This window comes from Muntiacus reevesi, chromosome 14 (assembly GCF_963930625.1).
Source record: "Muntiacus reevesi chromosome 14, mMunRee1.1, whole genome shotgun sequence".
NCBI classification, from domain to species: domain Eukaryota; kingdom Metazoa; phylum Chordata; class Mammalia; order Artiodactyla; family Cervidae; genus Muntiacus; species Muntiacus reevesi.
The window spans coordinates 54153960-54178536 of record NC_089262.1 but is presented as its reverse complement, the minus strand read 5'-3'; the positions used below and the strand labels follow the sequence as shown (position 1 = coordinate 54178536).

Below are 24577 nucleotides of genomic sequence, written 5' to 3'. Positions count from 1 at the left end.
AGAGTTGAGATTATGACTATAGACATGTAATATTCATGGCTAGATCTTCAGGGCTTGGGGCCGTTGTATTCATTGAATCTTAATGTAGTTCTCAGTCATTCACTATTTTGAGAATCCAATTGATTATCTCTTTATTTCCAGTGCTATAGGATAGAATATCTGTGGCTTATTTAGTGGAGCTTGGGCTATAATTTTCTAAAATTATTTCTGGCCTCAATAGAAGATGTATGTTAAGCTTTGCATATAACATCACATTGTCCCACAGAGGATTTGTACATTTATCTGTCAGATCATTATCTTTTCCAGAACTGCCATGTGAATTTATCTGCACTACTCAATACTTCAGCTTCCCACCAGTAAAATGAGTGTGAAAACAGCACTTTGTGAGGTTTCTGTGAAGATTAGGTAGATTATGATATGCAGAGAGCTTAGCACACTTAATAAATTTCAGTGTTGCTTTCTCTTTTTATTCTTCTCGCTATTGTCATCGATCTCTTTCATTTTGTTTTGTCTTTGGTTCCCTAGGGTCTTCTCAGAGACAAATGAATGAATCGTCTGTCTTTGCATTGTCTGCTTCCCCTAATTGTAAACAGGACTTTGGCACAGGCTCTTAGGGAAGACTGCTAGATATCACTACAGTGTTCAAATAAGAGCAGAAGCTTCTTGCTGCTGTAAAAAGATATTAGAATAAACAAGAGACTTATGTCCCAGGCTTTAATTAACTTTATTTTTTAATTGCAATATCGATGATTAACAGTGTTGTACAGACCTCTGCTATACAGCACAGTGACTCAGTTACACCTATATAGACATTCTTTATCTGAGGCTTGAATATACATACATATGCTTTTAAAATACGAAAAGAGAAAGAGAAAGGCTTGAGTGCGTTTTTCAATAAATTTTCCCAATGAAGAAAATTAATCATAGCCTCAAAATATTGACTGAACACTAAACTGAATACTAAATACTAATCAGAATTCCCTGTACATCATATATGTCTCGGCTCATATCCCTAAAGTCTGACGTACCCCTCTATCCTCTTGTACTTCACCTCATTTATTTTTATAATAATTAATACTTATGTATTCATGAGACTTTGTTTCTATGAATGCTAAGAGCTAAAGTATGGATCAGAACAGAAGCCTTAGAATTTAGTTCCAGCTCTACCATTTGCTATTTGTTTAACCTCAATTAAATTGTTTACGCTTCCTGTAAAAGACTCAAAAATATATATGAGAATAATGTACTGAACTGTGAAACTCTAGTGAAATATAAAGCAGTAGGATTATCATTATCAGTAATAATATTAAACATTAAGAGAGTGACAGAACTTCTCTAAGGTTGTGTCTTCTAACTCTGATAAATGGTAGAAGAGACTTGTGTGAAGTCAAGAGGACCAAACACAAGTGGGAGCAAGCTCAAGAGACTCAAATCAGGGTTCTATTCATTCTACAGAATGCATGATTGCAAGATAGTGTTGCATGTCTAATGACTTGAAATATAAAGTAAATATATCTTGAAATATAAAGTAAAGTATTTTGAAATATAAAGTAACATGGCTGTGGTGAGGATTAAATGACATAATATATACAAAGTTCATGGTGTAGGGTCTGACATCCAGGAAACACTCAATAGGTGTTAACATTAGGTCTGCCATTTAATCACTGCATGTCTTTGTACCAATCACTTACCCTAAGGTTTTTTCTTCCTTTTAAACATAATTGTCATCTCATAGGATTTTTGTGAGAACTTTGTGAATTACAGCACTAAGCATAGCATTTGATGCCTATCCCTTCTCTAGCGGATCTTCCCAACCCAGGAGTTGAGCCAGGGTCTCCTGCATTGCAATCGAATTCTTTACCAGCTGAGCTACTAGGGAAGCCATTGATATCTAGAGTATTTATTAAATGGCGGCTGCTATCATAATTACCATTATTAATAGCAGCAGTAGTCATAGGACTAAGTCTCCCCAGGTGGCTCAGTGGTAAAGAAACCGCCTGCCAGTGCAGGAGATGAAGGAGACTCAGGTTTGACCCCCAGGTCAGGAAGATTCCCCTGAAGTACGAAATGGCAACCCACTCCAGTATTCTTGCCTGAAAACTTCCATGGACAGAAGAGCCTGGCAAGCTGCAGTCCATGAGGTTACAAAGAGTCAGACACAACTGAATACACACACACACACACACACACAGTCATAGCAGTAGCAGCAGCATTAGCTTTATGCCTATTGAAGTAAATCTGGAAAGGTAAGCAGACCCTTCCTATCAGTGTATAGTAAGCATATTTAAAGAGTTTGAGTTTATATCTTGAAGACCACTGTAGGATTTTTTTTTTTTAATCAAAATAGAGCATAATCAGATATGTGCTTTAGAGAGTGGATTGAAGTAAGACAAGAGCAAGAAACAGTCCTGGTAGAAAGTCATTGCAATATTACATGCAAGAAATGATGTTTGTTGGTAGTAGGGTTAGTGGCAGTGAAGACAGAGAGAAATCAACAGATGTGAGAGAGATTTAGGACTTCGGTTAATAGAACCTAGTGATTGATTATATGGGTAGAATGAAGCTGCAGCTGGAAAGAAGGATGTTGACTTGGCTGTAAAACATAATAACAGGGATCAGAAATTTCTCTCTTGACCTCTAAATCCCTAACTAAAGCCTTTTCTGGAACCATATTGGAAAAAACTGGATGTGATTCTCCTTCAATTGTATCTTAATTAAATGTTTTCTAAGTTGGAGGAAATGCACTCTGTTACTACATTCATTGTGATGAAGATTGTTCATGGGTCCTTGATTTACACATGAAAAATTTGTATTATTTTTCTTTCTCTGTATGACATGTGACCAGTTCAAGATTGCACCGACAAAGCCGCTCAGGGGAGTGTACATTGTTCCTTAAGACATTCCCATCCCACGGCTAGTAGGTCTTGATTTACCTAAAAATAAATCAAAACCATCATCTTTGCAAATATATTTATGTTTTGAAGATATTTCCAAATATCTTTACTGAGTACATTCTTAAAGTCCTTTGCTGGACCCTGAGGATGGGGTGAGGTTGTATATGAAGATGAAGCAGAGATGAAATGGTTTTAAGCTTATAGTCTGATAGGAATGAGAGGACATGTGAATTCATAATCATAAAATAGGTAGATGATGACTAAGGGCACAAGAATTTATATATTCTTACATTCTCTTTAATGTTACTTATTCTTATGTTCACATGTATATCTCCTTCATTAAAACCATGAGCTCCTTGAGATACAGACTGAGTTATTCATTCTTAGGTCTTCCTTCCCCCTATAGTCTACACTACACTACAGTCTAGTGTAGTTCCTGTAGGAAATTTGGTAGTAGTTTTTGAATGAAAGATGTAGAAACAGGGCTTCAAAATATTGTGGGTAAGGGTCTCACTTCACTGAGAAGTACAGATTTTAAGGAAAGGCTCAGATGTTCAGGGGAGAAAGCTGGAGGACATCAACCAGCCACCACGTTGAGTAGGTAACTCCTGAACAGTAACTGTAGAGCACTCCAATTAACTTCAAAAAGAGGTAAATAATAGACTTTGTGACAGGAAGAAGGCTCTTTTCCTCAGTGTGTAAGAGCTTACTGGTCCAACTAAAGAATCATCAAATTCATTATGTTTAACTGATGGACAAGGAAGAATCCAGAGATTCTCTGTGCAATAAATCTTTACCTGTGATCATATATTCTTAGCTACCGCATACTAAGAGTACATTTGGCCTGCTGTATCTCCGGGTTCCACATTCACAGATTCAACCAACCGAAGATCAGAAATATTTGGGAAAAAAATTCCAGAAGGTTCCAAATAGTAAAACATGAATTTGCTGCACTGGCACCTATTTGCATAGTGTTTATATTGTATTAGGTATCATAAGTAATCTAAAGATGATCTAAAGTTCACAGGAGGATGTGTGTAGGTTATATGCAAATACTGTGTCATTTTATACAAGGGACTTGATCATCAACAGGTTTTGGTGTCCTCCAGGGTCCTGAAATTGTCCCCTGCTGATACTGAGGGCCAACTGTACACATCTACAATCCTTAGCTTGCTTCACAAAGGTAATTTCTCATGGCCTACTAGTACCCATAAGAATTTTTTTCAGAAGACTACACCTCAGTTCAGTTCAGTCGCTCAGTCGTGTCTGACTCTTTGCGACCCCATGGACCTCAGCACACCAGGTCTCCTGTCCATCACCAACCCAAAACTCATGTCATTGAGTCGGTGATGCCATCCAACCATTTCATCCTCTGTCGTCCCCTTCTCCTCCCACCTTCAGTCTTTCCCAGCATCAGGGTCTTTTCCAGTGAGTCAGTTCTTCACATCAGGTGACCAGAGTATTGGAATTTCAGCTTCAACATCATTCCTTCCATTGAGTACTTAGGATCTCCTTTAGGATGGACTGGTTGGATCTCCTTGCAGTCCAAGGGACTCTCAAAAGAAACCAAGAATTCCACATTCCAAAAATCAGCAGCATCTTACCACAAGTGAATATGGCCAAGGATAGGGAGGAGTCAAAAGAAAGAAACCTACAGACAATAACAGAAGATAAGCTGCCAAGAAAAGCAAACTCTGGATTTAGCTCTTAAAGACCTTAGGGCAAAAGATAGAAGTTCTTCTATTTAAAAACTTAAGGAATTTTCATATCTGCTAAGACTTTGCTTAAGATTTAGTACATGTGTATGTTGTTTACTCAAATACACATTTAGTTGGAGAAAGATTTTCCTCAAATGTTTCTCTATCTTTAGACTATCGTTATTCATTAGTATTTGTTTTATTTACAGTGTACTCCCAAATGTGGTCCAGGATTCAAGCATCGGATTGTTCTGTGCAAGAGCAGTGACCTTTCTAAAACATTCCCAGCAACACAGTGTTCCGAGGAGAGCAAACCCCCTGTCCGCATCCGCTGCAGTTTGGGCCGCTGCCCTCCTCCTCGCTGGGTGACAGGAGACTGGGGCCAGGTAAGCAGTTGGACTATGGGCCCCTGCTGAAGCAGCAGCTTGAGACACTTGAGGTACCTGATTGGGGCATTATAGGGGTTCGAGACATGAGTAACAGACTTAGGTATGAGATGTGAGTGTGAAACAGTGCACTGGCAGCAGCAGTCACGTGTAGACTCCCTGAGCCATGCTTCTCCCACACCTACACACTTCCCATGTTCACCTACTTCTCGGATTCTAACATTTTAACTTAAAGAGAAATAATCTAGATGACCAGAGATTTGACCAGAACTTTGGCTTCTACTGCCAACTCTCTCAACTATTTCAAGAACAAATCAGTTAACACCATTTTCTTAATTTTCACACTAAGAAAATGAATCCTCTTAACCTCACAGAAAACATGTAAGGATCTTAACTAGGTTTTATCTTTTTTTTTTTTTAATGGCTGCGCTGGGTCTTCATTGCTGTGAGCAGCCTTTCTTCAGTTGGGGTGAGCAGGCAGTACTCTTCGTTTTGGTGCAAGGGCTTCTCACTGCTGTGGCATCTCTCGTTGCAGAGCATAGGCTCCAGGCACGAAGGCTTCGGTAGTTGTAGCACTTGGGCTCAGTAGTTGTGGCACACAAGCTTAGTTGCTCTGCAGCATGTGGGATCTTCCTGAAGCAGGAATCCAACCCGTGTCCTCTGCACTGGCAGGCGGAGTCCTGTCCACTGTATTGCCAGGGAAGTCCCTGTGGTTTTATATTGATTGGATTCATTTATATTTTCTCTTCCAATTCCTATTTTTTTCTTTCTCAATTTTAAATTATGTTATCTTGCTGAAGGTTCTCTTAAACCCTTTGAAAGCAAATTGATATATTTGGATAGAAGGCAAATTAAGTATTGTTCTTTTGAAAGTCGAAAAGGAAACCTATTTAGGTTATATTAAAAAATAATGCTCCAGAAAGTAAATTTCTAGTGACTCAATGCCCCTTTCCTGTGGTTTTACAATTAACCTTGTAGATAGTTATTTTCTAATATCTGAGAGCCCAAGTAAATTGTAGTGGCATATAACTACACCAGCATGATTTTGTCTGTGCTCTGGGCCTGCCATTACTTAGTAGGAATGACATTTCATAGAATTACCAAAACTGTGGCCAAAATGCATTATTGCCAGAGTGTAGCTGTATCTACAGACTTCTCTGGGGAGTGGGCAAAGATTTTCAGTCTCCATTAAGGCAAATAAATATTCTTGGTCTATGCTCAGCCCTGTGGGGAAATAAAAGAAGTGTGACCATACAATAATTAACATTTGCATTTGTCTAACAAATAATTAATAATGTTCTTTCATATAATGATATTTAGTTTAATTTACAAAGTGCTCAAGTGGGATATACATCATAAGCTTAAGTAAGAATCGAATGCAGTTAAGTATTTATCTGTAGACGTGTGATAGTTTCACAATTTATAATTGATATTATGCTATTAAAGAATCAGAGCAGACATACTCTTATGATTTTTATTTAAATCAGGTAGGAATTTCCTTTCTTATATATTCTTTGTTGCAATGTACTGTTATATAGAGGTCATGTAGAAGTTTTTGCATGTTAATAATTTCACCAAATTTCCCTGTTTGAGTTTATTCTTTTAAATGTTGTCAAGTCCTTTTCTTCTCCTCTATACTTTCAATTCAGTTTCCTAAAATTGAAATTAACCAGTGAAAATACCTTTCAAAGATGCTTTATTCCATCTTTATGGTGCATTTACTCATCATTCTGTATTTAGAAAGTTAAAAATAAAAGTATCTGTGAATATCATGGCAAGTCCTATAAGTGCCTTGAGAGTTTTTGCAAATTAATCCAACAGGGCCTCAGTCTATTTATCTTGTAAATATCACCATCACCTATCTTTGCACAAGTAGTTCCTCATCTCCTTGATCCCAGATCTCAAAGGCTTTCCAGTATTCTGAGTGGCAATCCCCGAAAATAGACCACAGCTTCACTCTTCAGCCAGGATAGCTGATCAGGCCCAGCTGAATCCTAAACCCTCAGAGAGCACTTCAGTTCTAAAGTATGTGAATCCCAAGTAGGTGAAAAAGGAAAGGGAGACATGCTAACTGGCTAGCTACAGACCTCTTCTCAGATTTGTCTCATATTTGTATACCTTACAAAACAAGGTACTTATTTAATGTCTCTTTTCTTTTTTTTTTTCAAACTGGTCTAATCCCCAGGGCCCACAATGGTCACTGCTGTTAGACTGAACTAATATTTTAATCAGATTCAGAGCACTGCAGTAGACCACTGATTTGTCTTCCCACAAGTCTTTAATAAATAGGGAGCAATAGTGATGTCCCAGCCCTAGAGTCTCTGACTATTTTGCTTCATCACAGATATTTTATCTTTATACTCTTGTTTAACTTCACTGGCACTGCTTGACACTGTTGGAATAACAGCTCAAGAAATCTCCATCTGTTGTCTTCTGGAAACTATATTACTTCTATATTCTAGGGTAATGACACGATCCTTGAGTTTCCAAACCAGTGCTGTGTAATAGAATGATTTAATCATATACCTCTCCAAGATGAACTACATATGGGCTTGAAAAGCTAATATATATAGTATTTGAAATGACATAGTATCTATTTTCTCTCCTGAAAATTGTTGAGAACAGTATTTTGTCTCTTCTTGTCTTTTGGTTTAGTGTTCTGCTCAGTGTGGCCTTGGACAGCAAATGCGGACGGTGCAATGTCTTTCCTACACTGGACAGGCATCAGGTGACTGTCCAGAAACTAGTAGACCTCCATCAATGCAGCAGTGTGAAAGTAAATGTGACAGTACCCCCATCTCCAGTACTGAAGGTAAGTTCCCCAGTACCTCCAGTACAGATGGTAAGGGGACTGTAATCTCTAGTGATTTAACTGTATTGATTTACAGGGTTCAAAGAGCCCCATAAAAGCACTGTTGTGTTGTGTTTGCATAGAGTAATTGTGAAAGCTACACATGTACTGGATATATAATCAGGAAACCTAAGTTGTTGTTTTTTTCCTGACTCTTCCACTAACTGTATGACCGTATTAAGTCACTTAACATTTCTGGAGCTAAGTTTACTTATATATACAATGAAAGACTGGAATGGAGATAATCTCTAAGGTTCTGTCCAACCTAGCATTTTATGTTTGACTTGTGCTAGAAAGATAGAAATGATTTCTAATGAACCAAACTTGAAAGTAAAAACTTCTGTTTCTTTTTGGCTATAACAATGGATTTATGCTATTGGAAAGGCATATGCTTGTTATACATATAATGAAAGCGTATGTTTGGAACATCTTAGGTTTCAAATACTAATTTTCTCATAGAAGAAAAATAGAAGTTTTTTTACAGTTATTGTATAGCTGTTTATATAGGAGGACAATGTCTTCAGACTCGGAAATTTTCTGTTACATATGGGGAAGTCTCTGTATTAGCAGCAGATACCCATCCAAATTCTGAACTTTCTTATATCATATTTAAATGAATGTACTTTGTTTACTCAATCAAGCATCCATTTGAAATCTCCTGAATGCTACTATGTGCAAGGCACTATCACAGAAACTGGAGAGTCCAGAGACAACTGTGGCATAGTCAGGAAGTTTAGACTGCCTTCTCATATATAAATATCTGAAGCCATGAATTTTAATTATGTAAGAAACATGGCTATAGGGCTCTACTTAAAAAAAAAAGATAAAGAGCTCTGTTGACTATAATTTGTTAATACTTATCAAATGAAAATGATATGTTAACTAATCTATTAAAAAGAGATTGTACCTTTTGATAAAAATCTATCCAGTTTGAGGGATATTTTTTAATCTTATTTTTCAACATTTCCATGAGGAATTTCATTTTAGGAGGAGCAAGCCTCTTGCATGACAAGATGCAGAAAACTTGCATCTTTGCAAGTGGCCCGTTTCTTATATCTGAGCAATATGAAAAGTGAAAGTGTTAGTCGTTCAGTCATGTCTTGACACTCTGTGACCTCTTGGACTGTAGCCCTCCAGGCTCCTCTGTCCATGGAATTATCTAGGCAAGGATACTGGAGTGGGGTGCCATTTCCTTCTCCAGGGGATCTTCCCAACCCAGGGATCAAACTCGGGTCTTCTGCATTGCAGGCAGATTCTTTACCATCTGAGCCACTAGGAACCTCCCTAGTGGCTCAATACAGTATACTTACTTTATAGTTTACTGTTTCAAAGAAGTATAGCTTTACCCTACATCAATTCAAAATCACAATTTTAATTTGCAGAATTTCTGGCTGTAATGCCATCTCCTTTTTTCCCTTTGGTAAGGGATATTCTATAAATCTAGCTTTCTTTCTCTTGAGAAGGGCTCAAAAATCTATGACAAACAGAAGTACTTTTCATAGCAAAACTATTTTCCTTAAATGATCTAAAATTTAAAGATTTCTTTAAACCTTGCAGCAAACAAGTCTTCATCTATTGTAAATTATTGGCTATCAATCAGTTCATGTGGGTTTGGGAGTCTGTTTTTCAGAGTTGAAAGATAAAATATTAAGGTGGTAAAGAGGATATAACTATCATAGTAAAGTATCTTGGGTATTATGTTAGGCCCTTTATATTTATTATCCATTATATATATCTCATGTACATAAATATCTATGTGTATTATATAATCATGATAACAACCTTTTGAGAGTTGATATTACTGATGAGGAAACTAAGGCACAGAGTGACTTACCCACATTACAAGAGTAGGATGTAGAAGAGCCAAGATTTGAACATAGATTTGGAAGAGCCCTACCTAGGGCATATCATTTTCAGTTACATTTATATGCTGTTTGTAATTTACTCTTAAAATCAAGAATTTTAACATGAAAACAGCGCTTCTGATTGTGAAGTAAAGAGACTTCTGGCATGACTGTCAACGGATTAAGGCTTAATAATTGTTGAAAGACCTGACTTTTTGACATGCCCACAATAATGTGTGTTGAAATTATATTTATAATTTTTTTTAGGCCATTGTAGTAATTTCTCCAAACAGTTCTCTACAGTGGATAATTATTGTACATAAACTTTGCTGCTGAAGATGTAAGGCTGTTTTTATAGTGAGAAGAATATCTTTTGCAACTGTACTTATTTCTGCCTTAAAAAGATCCTCTTAAAATGGATAGGTTTAATCTGATATTTCTTGGATTATTTGGAAAAATACTTCATAGTTATTTCTGTCTGGCCAAATCACCTTTTGATCACCGTAATCTGAAGTATGCAGTTAGGACAATATTTTTAGCCTTCTCAGTAAAGAAGGAAACTTTTAGGAAATTATTAATCCTGCAAAGTATGACTAATCTTAAAATTGTTATTCCCTAAAGCTGTTGACTCATTTAAGACAGGATAAAATTAGAATTAAAGTAGAAATAATATAGCTGTTGTAACTTGTTTTGTGTTCTCCTTAGCTTCCCAATAGCATATATATTGAGTATATTAAAATGTCTGAAGCTATTTATTCATTCCATCAGAAGCTACTTATTGAATGCTTGCTATGGCCAGCTTCTGCCATTTATTATGGAAATTCAAATACGCCTGTAAGTTCATAGTCTTACAGGGAAGATACTTCTTAAAAAAAAAAAAAGCAAGATGGAATGTGTTATGTGGAACCATTTACACAAATGCTAAGAGTGCTCACTGATGACTCTAATGTTTGGATCAAGGCAAGCTTCATAGACTAAGTGGTCTGTGAGCCAGTTGTAATCTATAGTTGGAAAAATACAGATGAAACAGTTGATTTAAGTCATAACTTGTCATCCACAGAGATATGAAATGCATAGATAATATGGATTTCAAAAAAGAAAAGGCTCTTACATGAAAGTAATGTAAGAGTGACCTGATACGGTTTCTGGAAATCAGATCAAGGAGAGAGGAAAGGGGAAACTGGGAGGAAGGTCCAGTTGTGAGGGAAGGTTACCCAGGTCAAGTTCTGGTTATCGCAGGGGGTAAAAGAGGACTGCTTTTTTCTACCAGAGTCAGGTTCCCTTGTTTCTTAGAAAAGGGGCTAGTGAGAAGCTAGTTCATCTCTACTCCAAGCAGGACAGAGTAGGACTGAGGAAGATCTCTTGGGAACTAAAAGACCATCTTTCAGTGGGATCTCTATGGGTAACATGAACCACTAATAGAATCTTGATTATTGTTTCAACTAGTGAAGTTTAGGAGATGGTTCCCCTCCTGATATCTTATTTTAAAATAATAAAAACTTTCAAACATACAGCAAAGTTGAAAGAAGTTTATAATGACTATCCACCAATCAGATTCTATCATTAATATTTTACTGAACTTGCCTTATCACATAGAAATATATCTGTCCATTTGTCAAGTGATGGTGTTTAAATAATGTGCTTTCCAGTCATCCAACCAATAAATTCATTTAATTTGCAAACATGCCTACTATGTGCCAGCCACTGAGACTACAAAAGATTCCTATCCTCAAAGGAAGCACAGTTTAGTAGGGGTGACAACATGCAAACAAATAGTTTTCACCCTATGATCAGTACTGTAATGGGGTGGACAGAAGCTCCCAGGAGTACACAGAGGAAGGGGGTATCAGCAGAAGCATCACTGGGCAGGGCACTGGAAGGCGAAACAGTTGGCCGAGATGTTGAGATGCTGGGCATTCCTGGCAGAAGGTGAGTGTGTGCAGTCACAGAGCGGTGGAGTCAAACATAGTTCAGTATGGCTGCAGAGGGTGGCAGATGAGCAGGCAGTGGAGATGAGGCTACAAAGAGACAGGGACTTGGTTTGGGGGGTTCCTGTATGCAGTGGAAGGAAGGTAAGACTCTATCTACCAGTTCTGGGAACAAGTGAAGGAAATTGGGGAGTGACAGACTGACAGGTGTATAAAGAGGCAGAGGGAAGATAGCCTTGTGTGGAAGAAGCGTTACAAAGTTGTACCAGGAGTCCAGGCTAGAGATGATGAAGGCTTGAACTCAGCAGATATGGTAAGGATCAAAAAGAGGGCAATGGTGACAATCTAGAAGGCTGGAATGGTGAGGGAGATGGGAGGCAGGTTCAGGAGGGATGGGACATGGGTGTACCAATGGCTGATTCTTGTTGATCTATGAAAGAAAACCACGAAATTCTGTAAAGCAGTATCATTCAATTTAAAAAGGTGGCAAAAAAGAGGGTAATGAATTGAAAAAAAAAAAAAGACAAAATAGAAAGGAGAAGAAAAAGACCCTGATGAACAATTGGACATAGGAATGAGAATATGTTGTGGAAGTATTACATATGACTCTCAAGTGTCAGATTTAGGGAACTGGTTACTATTAATCATGGTATGGAATTTAGGCATCTATATGGAAATTAAGCACATTAGTCCCCCAAAGCCATAATAAACTAATGGAATTTGAATAAAGTTTTAAAAAATAAAAATAAACAATGGAGAGAGATTGAAGAAATGGAGGAAGGTTAAGGCAACAAAGGGTAGTAAGAGAAAGAGAATCAGAAGTGGAGCATCAAAAAATTAAATGGTGAGAGGGAGCTAGGAGGAAGAAGAAGGAAGATACAATTTGCCACATTTAACATCTGCTTTAGCTTTTTATTCCTAAAAACCTTCTGCTAAGAGTAAAGGCATTATAGGTCTGATTTTGACAGACTGCCACTGATGAGGGTAACACTACATTGCTGCTAAGCGTGAATTATAGACACACTGGGTATCACTGCATTTGAAATACTACTCAGAGTACTTTTTCAAAGTGCGTCTGGCAGCTGAGACTAGCCTACTCAAGCTCACCTGAAATTCTATCCCAAATGCCATTTTATTCATCTTTATGCAGTTTCAGATTCCCTTGTAGTTTATATGGTGAGTCTTTTCAGCTTCTCAGTTGCACAAAGCACTCTGTCATCTAGTATTTATTGCTGCCAGGTAATGATTCATGGTGTGGAAAGGTGAGCAGGAAAGGTGTGGCTAGTGTACATTGGTTTACCAGACCAGGCTGTCTAACGGTGCCTTTGGCGGGTCTCAGTCCCCCTTAAGTAAATGACTCTGAGTTGCCTAAGCAGCTCCAGCAATCTCCTGAGATTCATGGAACAAAACGGCTACTGAATTTGGGTTTTAAGGTAGCGTCTGATATATTAAAATCAGTGAAAGGAATGAATGGTGAAGGTCATTTGGACTTTGAGTTCAAGCAGGTGAGGAAGACCAGACATTTTTGTTGCCATTTTAAAGAGCTCATAATCCACCATAACATTCAGGGTCACATTCCTGCTGTCTAGTTTGTAGGGAACCCTGAATTTGTATTGGATCAAAGCACCTCAAGTTGACTGTGGGTGGCATCCAGAGAATAAGACTGGGTAAGAAGAAACCAAGATAGTAAAGAGAGAAAGAAATGGCTCAGTCCATGGTTAGCTGGACTCAAAATGAAGTCCCATAGTTGATATTACCTTGCTCTACTAGTAAAAGTCATGGACTATTCCCACTGCAATGAATGCTGTCAAATTCCCGAGCAAAACATGCTGTTTCATCCTTTTCCAGTTTGAATATGTAAAATACTAGGGACTCAAGTATAGTTTCATCAGGAAAAGTATGCTGATTTCACATCCCCTACCCCTGACTCCTGCACCGTACATGTACATGCATAGCCTTTGACTCTCTCTTCTCACCAGGCTCTGCATCTCCATGGGCTCTTTGACAAAAGTACAGCTGGTTTTACTTTTGTAATCCAAAGGATAAACCCTTAGATGAGAGTCATAACTCTGCTTACTGTATTCTCCCTCTGAATTTCATTAAGAACTTACAGGCATAGAGAACATGCATTCTCCAGAGAAAAATCCTGAATGGTCCAACTTGGTCATGGAAGAATATGTCCTATGTATCCCAACTCCTCCATTAATAGAATTTAAGCCTGATTTAGGCAGGCTTGGCAGTATTTTATGAAATAAATATAGGAACACTGCATTTCAGGAGTTGCTCTTATACTCCTTGGATTAAGTCAAGCCATCAAAGTCACAGTGAATCTCAATCCATTTGCATCCTAAATTCATAAGCTTATGTTCAGTGTGAGTAGTTCAAAATCATGTCCTTAAGGTCAGAGTTTTGAAAGATTAATGTAAAGTACCTGGGGGAAAACCACTGACACATCAATGATAAGTAAATTCATGTGTTGCCTATGAAACAGGTTGTCTAATTTTGTTGTTCAACTCTACCAGAACCCAGATTACCAGTGAGACCCACTCCAGCATACCTGGCAAGTTACTTAAGATTCTAATAGTGGATCTAATTCATATCATAAGGCCTAGAAGCTGGCTTTCAGCCCTTGATATATCCCTAAGTCTCCCTGAGAAGAATTTAGAAATAGTTCATAAATTGTCCCTCCAGAAATCTCTCACCTTGGAAAAAGTGAAACTTAATTTTAGGACAGGGACGTGAGAGGAGATGTTAAAAAAGGAGAGACTAGTTAGGTTCACAAAATATTTCCCAGAAACCACACTGTAAGGACCTCTCACCCTTCTAATAGCCTCAGAAGAAAAAAGATAGAAAGAGTGTCTTCTCATTCTCCTCCCCAGAGAGTGCTTAGCTGGTACATGAAGATAGTAGAAGAAAAATATCAGACTCTGTCATCTTAAAATCTTTGACCTGCTAGCTCAGATTCCACTGCTTTAAAAGCAGTAGATATAAGTGTATCTGTGTGAAGAAAACTTGATAGTAAAGACCAGACCTTCAAAGTAGATCAATTACAAAGAGATTATGTTACAGAAAGATTCTACCTAAAAAAAAGGATTCCTTTCAGTAGCTTTCCTAGTATAATTGTTTATGTGCACATTATGTATTACTTGGGTATAGAGACACCAATTTTTAGATATTTTAGATATTAGCTAGAAATCAATGTCAACTGAGGATCATTCAGAAATCCAGTCAAAACATAGCTGTCATTGTTTTTTTTTTTAAATATTTACCCCTTCTCTTGGATGGCAGAGCAGACCTCCTAATAATGATGTCCCAAAAGATTGACTTATCAGAGTTATCAGCTGAGAATAAGTATTGACAGGCAGAAACTCTTTTGCATTAAGATGAGAAGAATGCTGCCAAAATAGAGTAGTTTTGGAATCAGACAAACCTGAGTTCTGGTCCCACTTCTTAGACCAACCACCTGTGTGACACAGAATGAGTTTCGTATGTAGCCTTTTTGAGCCTCAGATTTTCCATCTGTATAAAGCTGACATTTTACTTACTTAAAATGATTGTTGTTGTTGTTTAGTCACTAAGTCATGTCTGACCCTTTTGCGACCCCATGAACTGTAGTCTGCCAAGCTCCTCTGTACATGGGATTTGCCAGGCAAGAATACTGGAGTGGATTACCATTTCTTTCTCCAGGGGATCTTCCCGACCCAGGGATCGAACCCACATCTCCTGCATTGGCAGGTGGATTCTTTACTACTGACCCATCAGGGAAGCCCACTTAAAATGATTAAATATATATAAATATGTAAAACTGCCCAAGTTAATGCCTGGGATAAAGGAAGCACCTGATAAATTATTTTTAATGTTATCATTACTAGATTAATCCCTCATGGACTTAAAAGACAAAGAATGAAAGACTGGTCATTGGTTGATCTTCTTTGATGAGCAGGTTTTCACCTCTCTGAAGACCAATTCTTCCAGTGTAGGTAGTCCCTAGGCATCACTATGAACAAAGCTAGTGGAGGTGATGGGATTCCAGCTGAGCTATGTCAAATGCTAAAAGACGATGCCGTGAAAGTGCTGCACTCAATATGCCACCCAGTTTGGAAAACTCAGCAGTGGCCACAGGACTGGAAAAGGTCAGTTTTCATTCCAATCCCAAAGCAAGGCAATGCCAAAGAATATTCAAACTACCGCACAATTACACTCATCTCACACACTAGCAAAGTAATGCTCAAAATTCTCCAAGCAAGGCTTTACCAGTATGTGAACTGAGAACTTCCAAATGTTCAAGCTGGATTTAGAAAAGGCAGAGGAACCGGAAATCAAATTGCCAACATCTGTTGAATCACAGAAAAAACAAGAAAATTCCAGAAGAAACATCTATTTCTGCTTTATTGACTACACCGAAGCCTTTGACTGTGTGGATCACAGTCACAATAAAATTCCACAATAAACTGTGGAAAATTCTTTAAGAGATGGGAATAGCAGACCACCTTACCTGCCTCCTTAGAAATCTGCATGCAGGTCAAGAAGCAACAGTTAGAACATGGAACAACATGTTCACATGGAACAACAGACTGGTTCCAAATTGAGAAAGAGTACGTCAAGGCTATATATTGTCACCCTGCTTATTCAACTTATATGAAGAGTACATCATGCAAAATGCCAGGCTGGATGAAGCACAAGCTGGAATCAAGATTGCCGGGAGAAATATCAATAACCTCAGCTATGCAGACGACACCACCCTTATGGCAGAAAGCAAAGAAGAACTAAAGAGCCTCTTGATGACAGGGTAAGAGGAGAGTGAAAAATCTGGCTTAAAACTCAACATTCAAAAAACGAAGATCATCACATCTCATCCCATCATTTCATGGCAAATAGATGGGGAAACAGTGAAAACAGTAACAGACTTTATTTTCTTGGGCTCCTAAATCACTGCAGATGCTGACTGCATCCATGAAATTAAAAGATGCTTGCTCCTGGAAGAAAAGCTACAACAAACCTAGACAGAATATTAAAAAACATAGACATTACTTTGCTGACAAAGATCCGTCTAGTCAAAGCCATGGTTTTCCAGTAGTCATGTACGGATGTGAGAGCTGGACCATAAAGAAAGCTGAGTGCCGAAGAATTGATGCTTTCAAACTGTGGTGTTGGAGAAGCCTCTTGAGAGTCCCTTGGACTGCAAGGAGCTCCAGCCAGTCAGTCTCAGAGGAAATCAGCCCTAAATTGGAAGGACTGATGCTGAAGCTGAGGCTCCAATACTCCAAGGTCTGGGAGTTGGTGATAGACAGGGAAGCATGCCTTACTGCAGTCCATGGGGTCACAAAAAGTTGGACACAACTGAGCGACTGAACTGAACTGAAGCAATCCCTAGAAAGTAAAACCATAATATAGGAATGGAATCTTCCTCAGGGCCCCTTCTTCATGGGAGCCCCCGGCACTCCATCAATACTGAGTGTCCTTCCATAGCCCAAGAATCACCATTTAATATCTCATCAAGGCTCATTATCTGCTTGGCAGTCTTCAACCCTGGTACTTACCCCAGATTACTCCTCACCTCATCATAATTTACCCGCTTTCTCTTAAAATCTTATTGTTTATTTACATATTCATGCCAGTGAAGAGCCTATATATTTTTGACAGGGATCCCAGAGAAATAATACAGGATGGTTGTTCTCAAATGTGTTATTGGTAGCAGTAATGAGAGCTGACAAACTGAGCGCTCACTCTTGTGCCAAGTCACACATGTGTTGTAGATGTTACCTCATTCGAGCTTCACATCCTATGAGCTTCGTTTCACAGATGAAGAAACCGAGGTTTAGAGAGATGAAGTCACTTGGCCAAGGGCAAACAAATACTGGGAAGAGGCAATGCTGGAATTCACCCCTGGATCTGCCACTCTCACCAGTGATACTCTCAGCTCCTGGAATGTCCCTGCCTCCCTAAACTTGATCCTGCTCCTAGGACCCAAATGAATTCCTGCTTTCAATCAAGTTACTTGGAATCAAGGTAGTTGAGAACTATCTCAGAAGAGGTGTTGGGAAGTTCAGAGGGGTACATCCTGGCAGTGGGCCTCCAGGCTGCCCCTAGACTACACATAGCTCCAGCCAAAGGGCCATGCTGGGACCTTTGTGTCCCAGGAGCTAAATCCTGAATATATTATTTGTAATGGCCTGAATGGGTGACTGGTTGGAGGAAGAAGTAATTTATGAATATTTTGTTTCATTCATTATCTACTATTGAATCAAATTCTAAAGTCTAAATCTAAAAGAAAAATCTGTAAATTTTCTTGTATTTTGCTCATCTCAGAATTTTCCTGGTTCAGAAACTCTTCAACAATGGAGTAATGAACCTCCCAATAAACTTGCACCTCAGGAAATATTCTTTGTCTTCAAACTGACTTGTGTCTGTAGGACAGCATTTTCTAAGTAGTAATCTAAGTTTCGCATCCTTGAGAAATTCAAAGCACCATGTACTTGTCATCTGGTGGTAAAAGGTAGTAATAACTAATAGTAGTAATAGTAATTCAATATTTTACACTTATTGAGAGCCAATAACCATTCTATGCATTGTGCTAGGCAGAATCATTGGATATACATGCTACATGTGGGAGTGGGAACAGTCATCTTTCCTATTCACAGGTGAGGATGCTTAACCTCTTAGGCACCGAGAGGTTAGGAAATTTGTTCAGTCATAAAGTTTGTAAATAGAAAGCCGGTCTTAAATCCAAGTAGTCTGACTACTAATTTTATTTCCTTGTACAGTTAAAAGAGCCAGTTCTCCTCTATCCATTTATCAACTAAATCATTTCTATATTTTGGCAAAGAAGATGAAAGCCAAAGTTTATTTGGAACTTTAAGCAGTCCCACCAAACCCTGTTACAGTGCGTGAGAGTGATGGTCTCCACTGGAGGGCTACCCTATTAGGATGGCGCTTTGAAATTAAAGATGAGTGATATTATATCAGCTTTCCTCATCCTTTCAGTTCATTTCAGTCGCTCTTTGCGACTCTTTGCGACCCCATGGACCACCAGGCCTCCCTGTCCATCACCAACTCCTGGAGTTTACTCACACTCATGTCCATTGAGTTGGTGATGCCATCCAACCATCTCATCCTCTGTTGTCCCCTTCTCCTACCGCCTTCAATCTTTCCCAGCATCAGGGTCTTTTCCAATGAGTCAGTTCTTCACATCAGGTAGCCAAAGTATTGGAGCTTCAGCTTCAGCATCAGCCCTTCCAATGAATATTCGGGACTGCTTTCCTTTAGGATGGACTGATTGGATCTCCTTGCAGTCCAAGGGACTCTCAAGAGTCTTCTCCAACACCATAGTTCAAAAGCATCAGTTCTTCAGCGCTCAGCTTTCTTTATAGTCCAACTCTCACATCCATACATGACCACTGGAAAAACCATAGCCTCAACTAGATGGACCTTTTTTGGCAAAGTAATGTATCTGCTTTTTAATATGCTGTCTAGGTTGCCTAATCCTTTATGCTTAGCTTTTCTCATCATTTTAATAACTTCACTATCTGGATAATATATTCCTCTAGGTAACACTGATACAACTCTTTTTGTACAACACAAAACAAAAATATTCTTTTTTATGGAAAATCTATAACACAAAAATATTCTTAGTCTAAAATTTTGGGGTTACTTTTCACTGATCGTGACACAGAAGAAAAAGAAAATAACAGGTGACCTCCAAATTAAAATATATGGAGATACTTTCACCTCAAATTCAAACTTGATTCACCAGATATCTGATTTTTTTAGCACAAAGTTTAAAGAAATTTTTAATGTCTCTCCTACCTTTTTTCAGCCAAAACTTAAATTTATTGAGAATCTTAGTATAGAAAGTTTCTATTCCAATTTATAACAATTATTCTTTTTGAAAATCAGAACTCAAGGGAGTCCTATGGTGGCAGAGCTTATGCTTTCAGAAGGTTAAAGGTTACAGTTTAAAATTTTAAGTCTTTCACTGAAAAAGCCTTAAAAGTGAGGTCAATAAAATTGTTACCTTACTTTTTAATAATAATGACTAGAAATTTTTCCATTTCTTTGCATTTAATTTTCCATGTTTATCATATGGCTTATGTGCCATGCATATGATCTCTTGAACTTTAGTGGATTTATGAAGCCAAAGGAAAAAACAGGCAAATAAAGAAACAACAACAACTCTGTTCTGTTACACTAAACATTTCCCAGTGTTCTGCCTGATTCTAATTACCTTAAACAATTTACCCAGGATGCTTCAGTGTAACCACCTGGAAAAATGAGGGTGGAACTTTGATCCTGGGAGGCATATGGAAATTTAATTACTAGATTTACAAAGTATTTTAAAACCCCCAGATAAAATTGACCAGAGGACTGCAGAAGAATATCCTCATTAGCAGTAGTGGGGTTATATGGAATGGTGGGAGTTTCTGAGACTCAAAAGCCTGTGTCTATTTTGCTACATTGGCCCCTCAGCCCCATCTTCTACAACCAGCCTCAAGGGGAAGTGGAGAAAGAATCATTTATTCACCTTCTGGCTGCAAGAACTGCAGATTTCAACTGTGGCAGTTCTAGCACTGAGGAGAAAACACACATAGGAAAAAAGAAGGCCATGTCTCACTTCCAAATTAAAAAAAGACATTTCTACATGTTTCCATAACCCACAGACTGCTGCCATTTGAGGCCAACCCCCTCCAAGTTTTCCTCTTTGTCTAATGTAGTTGCTAAATCTAGGCCACTGTCAGCAGTCCTTTTCATTCACCCAGGCCCATCCCCACACCCCACAGATGCAGAGATTCTCTGGAGACATGTGTACTCTGGTATCAAACAATGCAACTCATGTTTGATTTTGGATAACCTTGCACTGCTGAATAAAATAACCCTTGAGAAAGAAGCAATAAAAGCTCAGTAAGAAAAATGACTCATGTTTCCAAGCTGTCTAAAGTGATCACTTATCCCAACAAATGGTAATTCTTTCAAGACACAGTGGGCATGCACCATACTTATAAAAGTCTGGGAGAAAAGCCTTGCAAATCATTTTTTTTTAATTCGTGTTAAAATGTATCAAAAGAATATTTCTGGTAGGGTGTACCAGACAGGGTATGCTTGAAAACAAAAACCACATGGATGTGAAAGCCAAGGTGCTTTGGCCCAGGGAGGCAGCGGGGTGGGGTGGGGGAGGGGTCTCTGCAGAACATCCAAGCTTATTGTTTATGTACTTGTTTATGCGTCTCTAATTGTTTTCCCTTTTCTTCCCCCACTTGTTAGAGTGCAAAGATGTGAACAAAGTGGCTTATTGCCCACTGGTGCTGAAGTTCAAGTTCTGTAGTCGAGCATACTTCAGACAGATGTGTTGTAAGACCTGCCAAGGACACTGACCCACGGAAAGCCAGAGAGAGCGCCTTGTCATTTCATCGTGGAAATGTATCCATCACAGAGAGCCACCCAGAGGAAGAGGATTGATGTCCTTGCAAATGCATTACCCTGTGGAAAACGTAACCACTGGTCAGCCCTAGCTGACAGGATTTCAATATTATTTTAACTTCTGTGAAGTGGGATTTATTGATCCAAAGTGCTGGACACGGTAGTAGGAGGGAATGCCAGATTGGAGAGATCCAAACAACACAGGGAGACTTGCTTACTGTGGAACCTTTGTGTTCTTTCGAGTAAATTCAATAGCCTGTTTACCTCCTTGGACCATTAAGATAATTTTTATTATGGACTTAGCAATGACACTGAATCCATTTGTGTTTAAAACTGTTTAAAATGTAGCTGTTTTGACTTGGTCAACTATTGAAGTAAAGAAGATTCAGAAATCTTAAGTCATAGCTTAAAAATATTTACTATACTTTATCTCACTGCAACAGCACCACAATTTAAATTCTAAAATGGGCTTTGAACTGTAATTTAAGGAGCAATTATAAATCAGAAGTAATGAAAGTTTGTATTATTTTTCTTCATTCCACTTAATTTCCTTAGGAATAATCCCCCTGTTTTGAACACTGCTGTGAGCCATATATAAACTATATTAAACTGAACAACAATGAAGGACTTAGTTTAAAGCAGTGCATCAGTTACTGCGGCTGTGCAAGTCTGTAAATTCACTGCTCAAAGACTGTGGCCAACTTGCCATTGTGCAAGTGAAGCTGAGATTTCCATTAAAACTTTAAGAGAAAAACATGTCAATTTCATGCAGAAGCAGACCTGGGGTATGGTAGAGACTGAAGTACCAGGCCTTTTGCTGCCAGCCCACAGGCTGCCTCAGTTCTCATTTGAGTCACCCCAACTCGTGTTTACATCCTCTCCAGCCACAGACCGGCTTCTGCCCTGTTGGATCGTTGCATATGCATGCTGAGCTTGCTGAGATGATACCATGCAAAAGACAGACTGGCTCGGTGACAACCAGGCAGACCCTTTTGCTGACAATTATGATGGGTTCCAGATGTCCCTTCTTTGATATGGCAGAGGGGCATTTATTTATATGAGAGCAAGTGTGTGTGTGTGGGTGGGTGGGTGCTTTTGAGTGTGTGGGTAGATGAGTGTGCTTGCACATAGATGTGCTATTTCTATGAGTTCTAAGGTAGGCAAGGGACAATAACCAAAGAAGAAAAACTCATGAAGACTAGAGATTATAAAGCATCATTTTAATAGTCACCTAACCAAGGATTTTGTATTTTTTATGGATACTCTGAATGGCAATTAAATGTGAAACCCAGTTTCTTGGGTAGCTCAAATTCTACAATCAAATCCACCTGAATTAAATTGAGTAGTTCACATTTTCCCTGTCCACAAGTTTCACATCACCCTCATTAAAAAGATTTGACAGTGAGATTTTTTAAGAAGAGAAATAAAAAGAGGGTACTTGCTTATATGAATATGTTGTACTTGAATACTTGCAGCAGGATCTTGACGAATGTGTTTTGTGTCCAAAACACGAGTGCACCATGCGACACCAACACCTCAAACTCAAACCAAATGGCTACTTTGCAAGATAGTACTTGCAACTAAAGAGTGTGCTTGACTTAAACCCTCACTTTGCTCTGAAACGACGTGTCAGGTGTATCATACACCGTGACCTAAGAGTGGTTGGTTAGGTTTTTCAGAAAGGAAGAGAAACTCATACTCTTCAAAAACCAAACTAAACGTCAGGTTTGCTGTGGACAGGCAGCCTGGGACGTTTATTGCTCGGCATTCCCAGTCATGGTCATCTGTGTCTCCTCACCTGCTTTCTTTCTCAACACCACAGCTCACGTCCCTGAGTTTCCAGAGAGGGCTGTTGACAGTGGACGAGAGTGGCCAGTGCGTCTCTCTCTGCTGCCTTGGAAGACAGCCCAGGTGCCATCTCAGCCAATCAGTGAAGGGCAGGCAGCCCGCAAGCACTGACTTCCTTTGGTCCCTTGCAAAGAGCAGTTAACTCGGTGCTAACGTGCCTGGTGAAATAAAATAAACCAACAAAGGACAGGTGGTTTCTATGGCACCTTTTAGACATAGGTTTGCTGTCAGGGTTTGCTTTTTTCCAACGTAAATGCCAGCTTATGTTTTTATTTCAAGAAGATTTCTTACATTGCTGACTAGAGGCTCCTTTCCCCCTCACCCAGGAACTAACATTGTAAGGGCCATAATCCTGGGCTCCCTGCAGCTCCCCAGCTGGTGCTAGAAAGGAGGGTAGCCGTGTCCCTCTGGGGGCTGTGCAGCGGCAAGGCCAGGGGGCAGAGAGCACATGGAAACAGCATCAGATTACTTTCTGGAAAGATCCAAGCACAGAATATACAACAGGACTAAGCTTTCAATTGGCCTCGAATTTATACCTGACTGAGAAAGTCATATTCCATATCACATCACAACATTGCTGCTGCTCTCTCATCCATCACCTGGCTGCATGATGCCCTGTTCCTAAATATTAACAATAGGATTGTCTATGGAGGCTGAGCCACCCTGGCAGGCCATCCAAAAGGAGTGAGCTCTGTAGGCTACTTAGAGAAGCCTAAGGAAACTGGTACCCCATGACTGAGAGCAGTATCTGCCACTGCATAGAGACCCACCAAAAAAGGCAAGGTAAGCGTGGCCACCTGACTCCCTGAACAGTCCATTTCATTAGGAATTTTATTATTTGAGTGAATGTCACATAGGTATCCTTAATAATACAGAATGAAATTACCTTTGTATTATTGTGATTAGTTGTTGCTTATTTTATATTCAGTATTAATGTGGTACACTGTTACTTTTTTTTTTTGCTTTGTAAATTATATTCTAATTTATTGCCATGTTTCCTAACACTTGTTCTACATTCAGTCTCCTGCTTGTAATGAAAATGAAAAAGTCATTGTAACACTTGATGGAGTGAAATTCCACACCAGGCACAGATTTTTTTAACATAGATAATTTAGTAAAAATAAAAATTCAGCTTGTAAGAATGATTCAGATGGAAGTTGTCTATTCCCTGAAAAGCTGGTGTTAAACTCATGGTAGGAGAACTCTCTCCCTTGCAATACCATACTGCAGTGAAAGTGAAATGGAAGTGTTAGTCACGTCTGACTCTTTGCAACCTTATAGACTGTAGCCCGCCAGGCTCCTTTGTCCATGGGATTCTCCAGGCGAGAATACTGGAATGGGTAACTGTTCCCTTCTCCAGGGGATCTTCCCAACCCAGGGATCAAACCCAGGTCTCCTGCACTACAGACAAATTCTTTACCATCTGTCACCAAGGAAGCCCCTACATTGTCTAAATTTTCCAGGAAGTGTCTAGATTGAGATAACTTGCTGCATTCTTTTTTCTTTTTTTGGCCACACTGCGAAGAATGCAGGATCTTAGTTCCCTGACCAAGGATCGAACCCACACCCCCAGCAGTGGAAGCTCAGAGTCTCAACTGCTGGACTGCCAGGGAAGTCCCACTTGTTGCTTCTTATTACCCTCCTCACGATTACACCTACTTGTATGTCAGTAACATCTAAATGCAGGCCTCAGTTATTTCTGGTGGGCTGTGTCC

At 39.0% G+C, this 24577-nt stretch overlaps 1 protein-coding gene across 9 annotated transcripts in view; it reads left to right on the top strand.

Annotated features, from left to right (window-relative positions):
* Window positions 1–24007, top strand: part of ADAMTS6 (ADAM metallopeptidase with thrombospondin type 1 motif 6) — a 282617-nt gene extending 258610 nt beyond the window's left edge. For 7 of the 9 annotated variants that reach the window (XM_065905423.1, XM_065905426.1, XM_065905424.1 and 4 more), the window contains 3 exons: window positions 4801–4977; window positions 7633–7789; window positions 20859–24007. In XM_065905423.1, the coding sequence (XP_065761495.1) occupies window positions 4801–4977; window positions 7633–7789; window positions 20859–20968 (444 nt within the window). In that variant the 3' untranslated portion in view covers window positions 20969–24007. Of the gene's footprint in view, window positions 1–4800; window positions 4978–7632; window positions 7790–20858 lie in introns of those variants that run through there. The other 2 variants (XM_065905427.1, XR_010659003.1) reach the window with 2 other exon arrangements.
* Window positions 24008–24577: the final 570 nt, after the last annotated feature.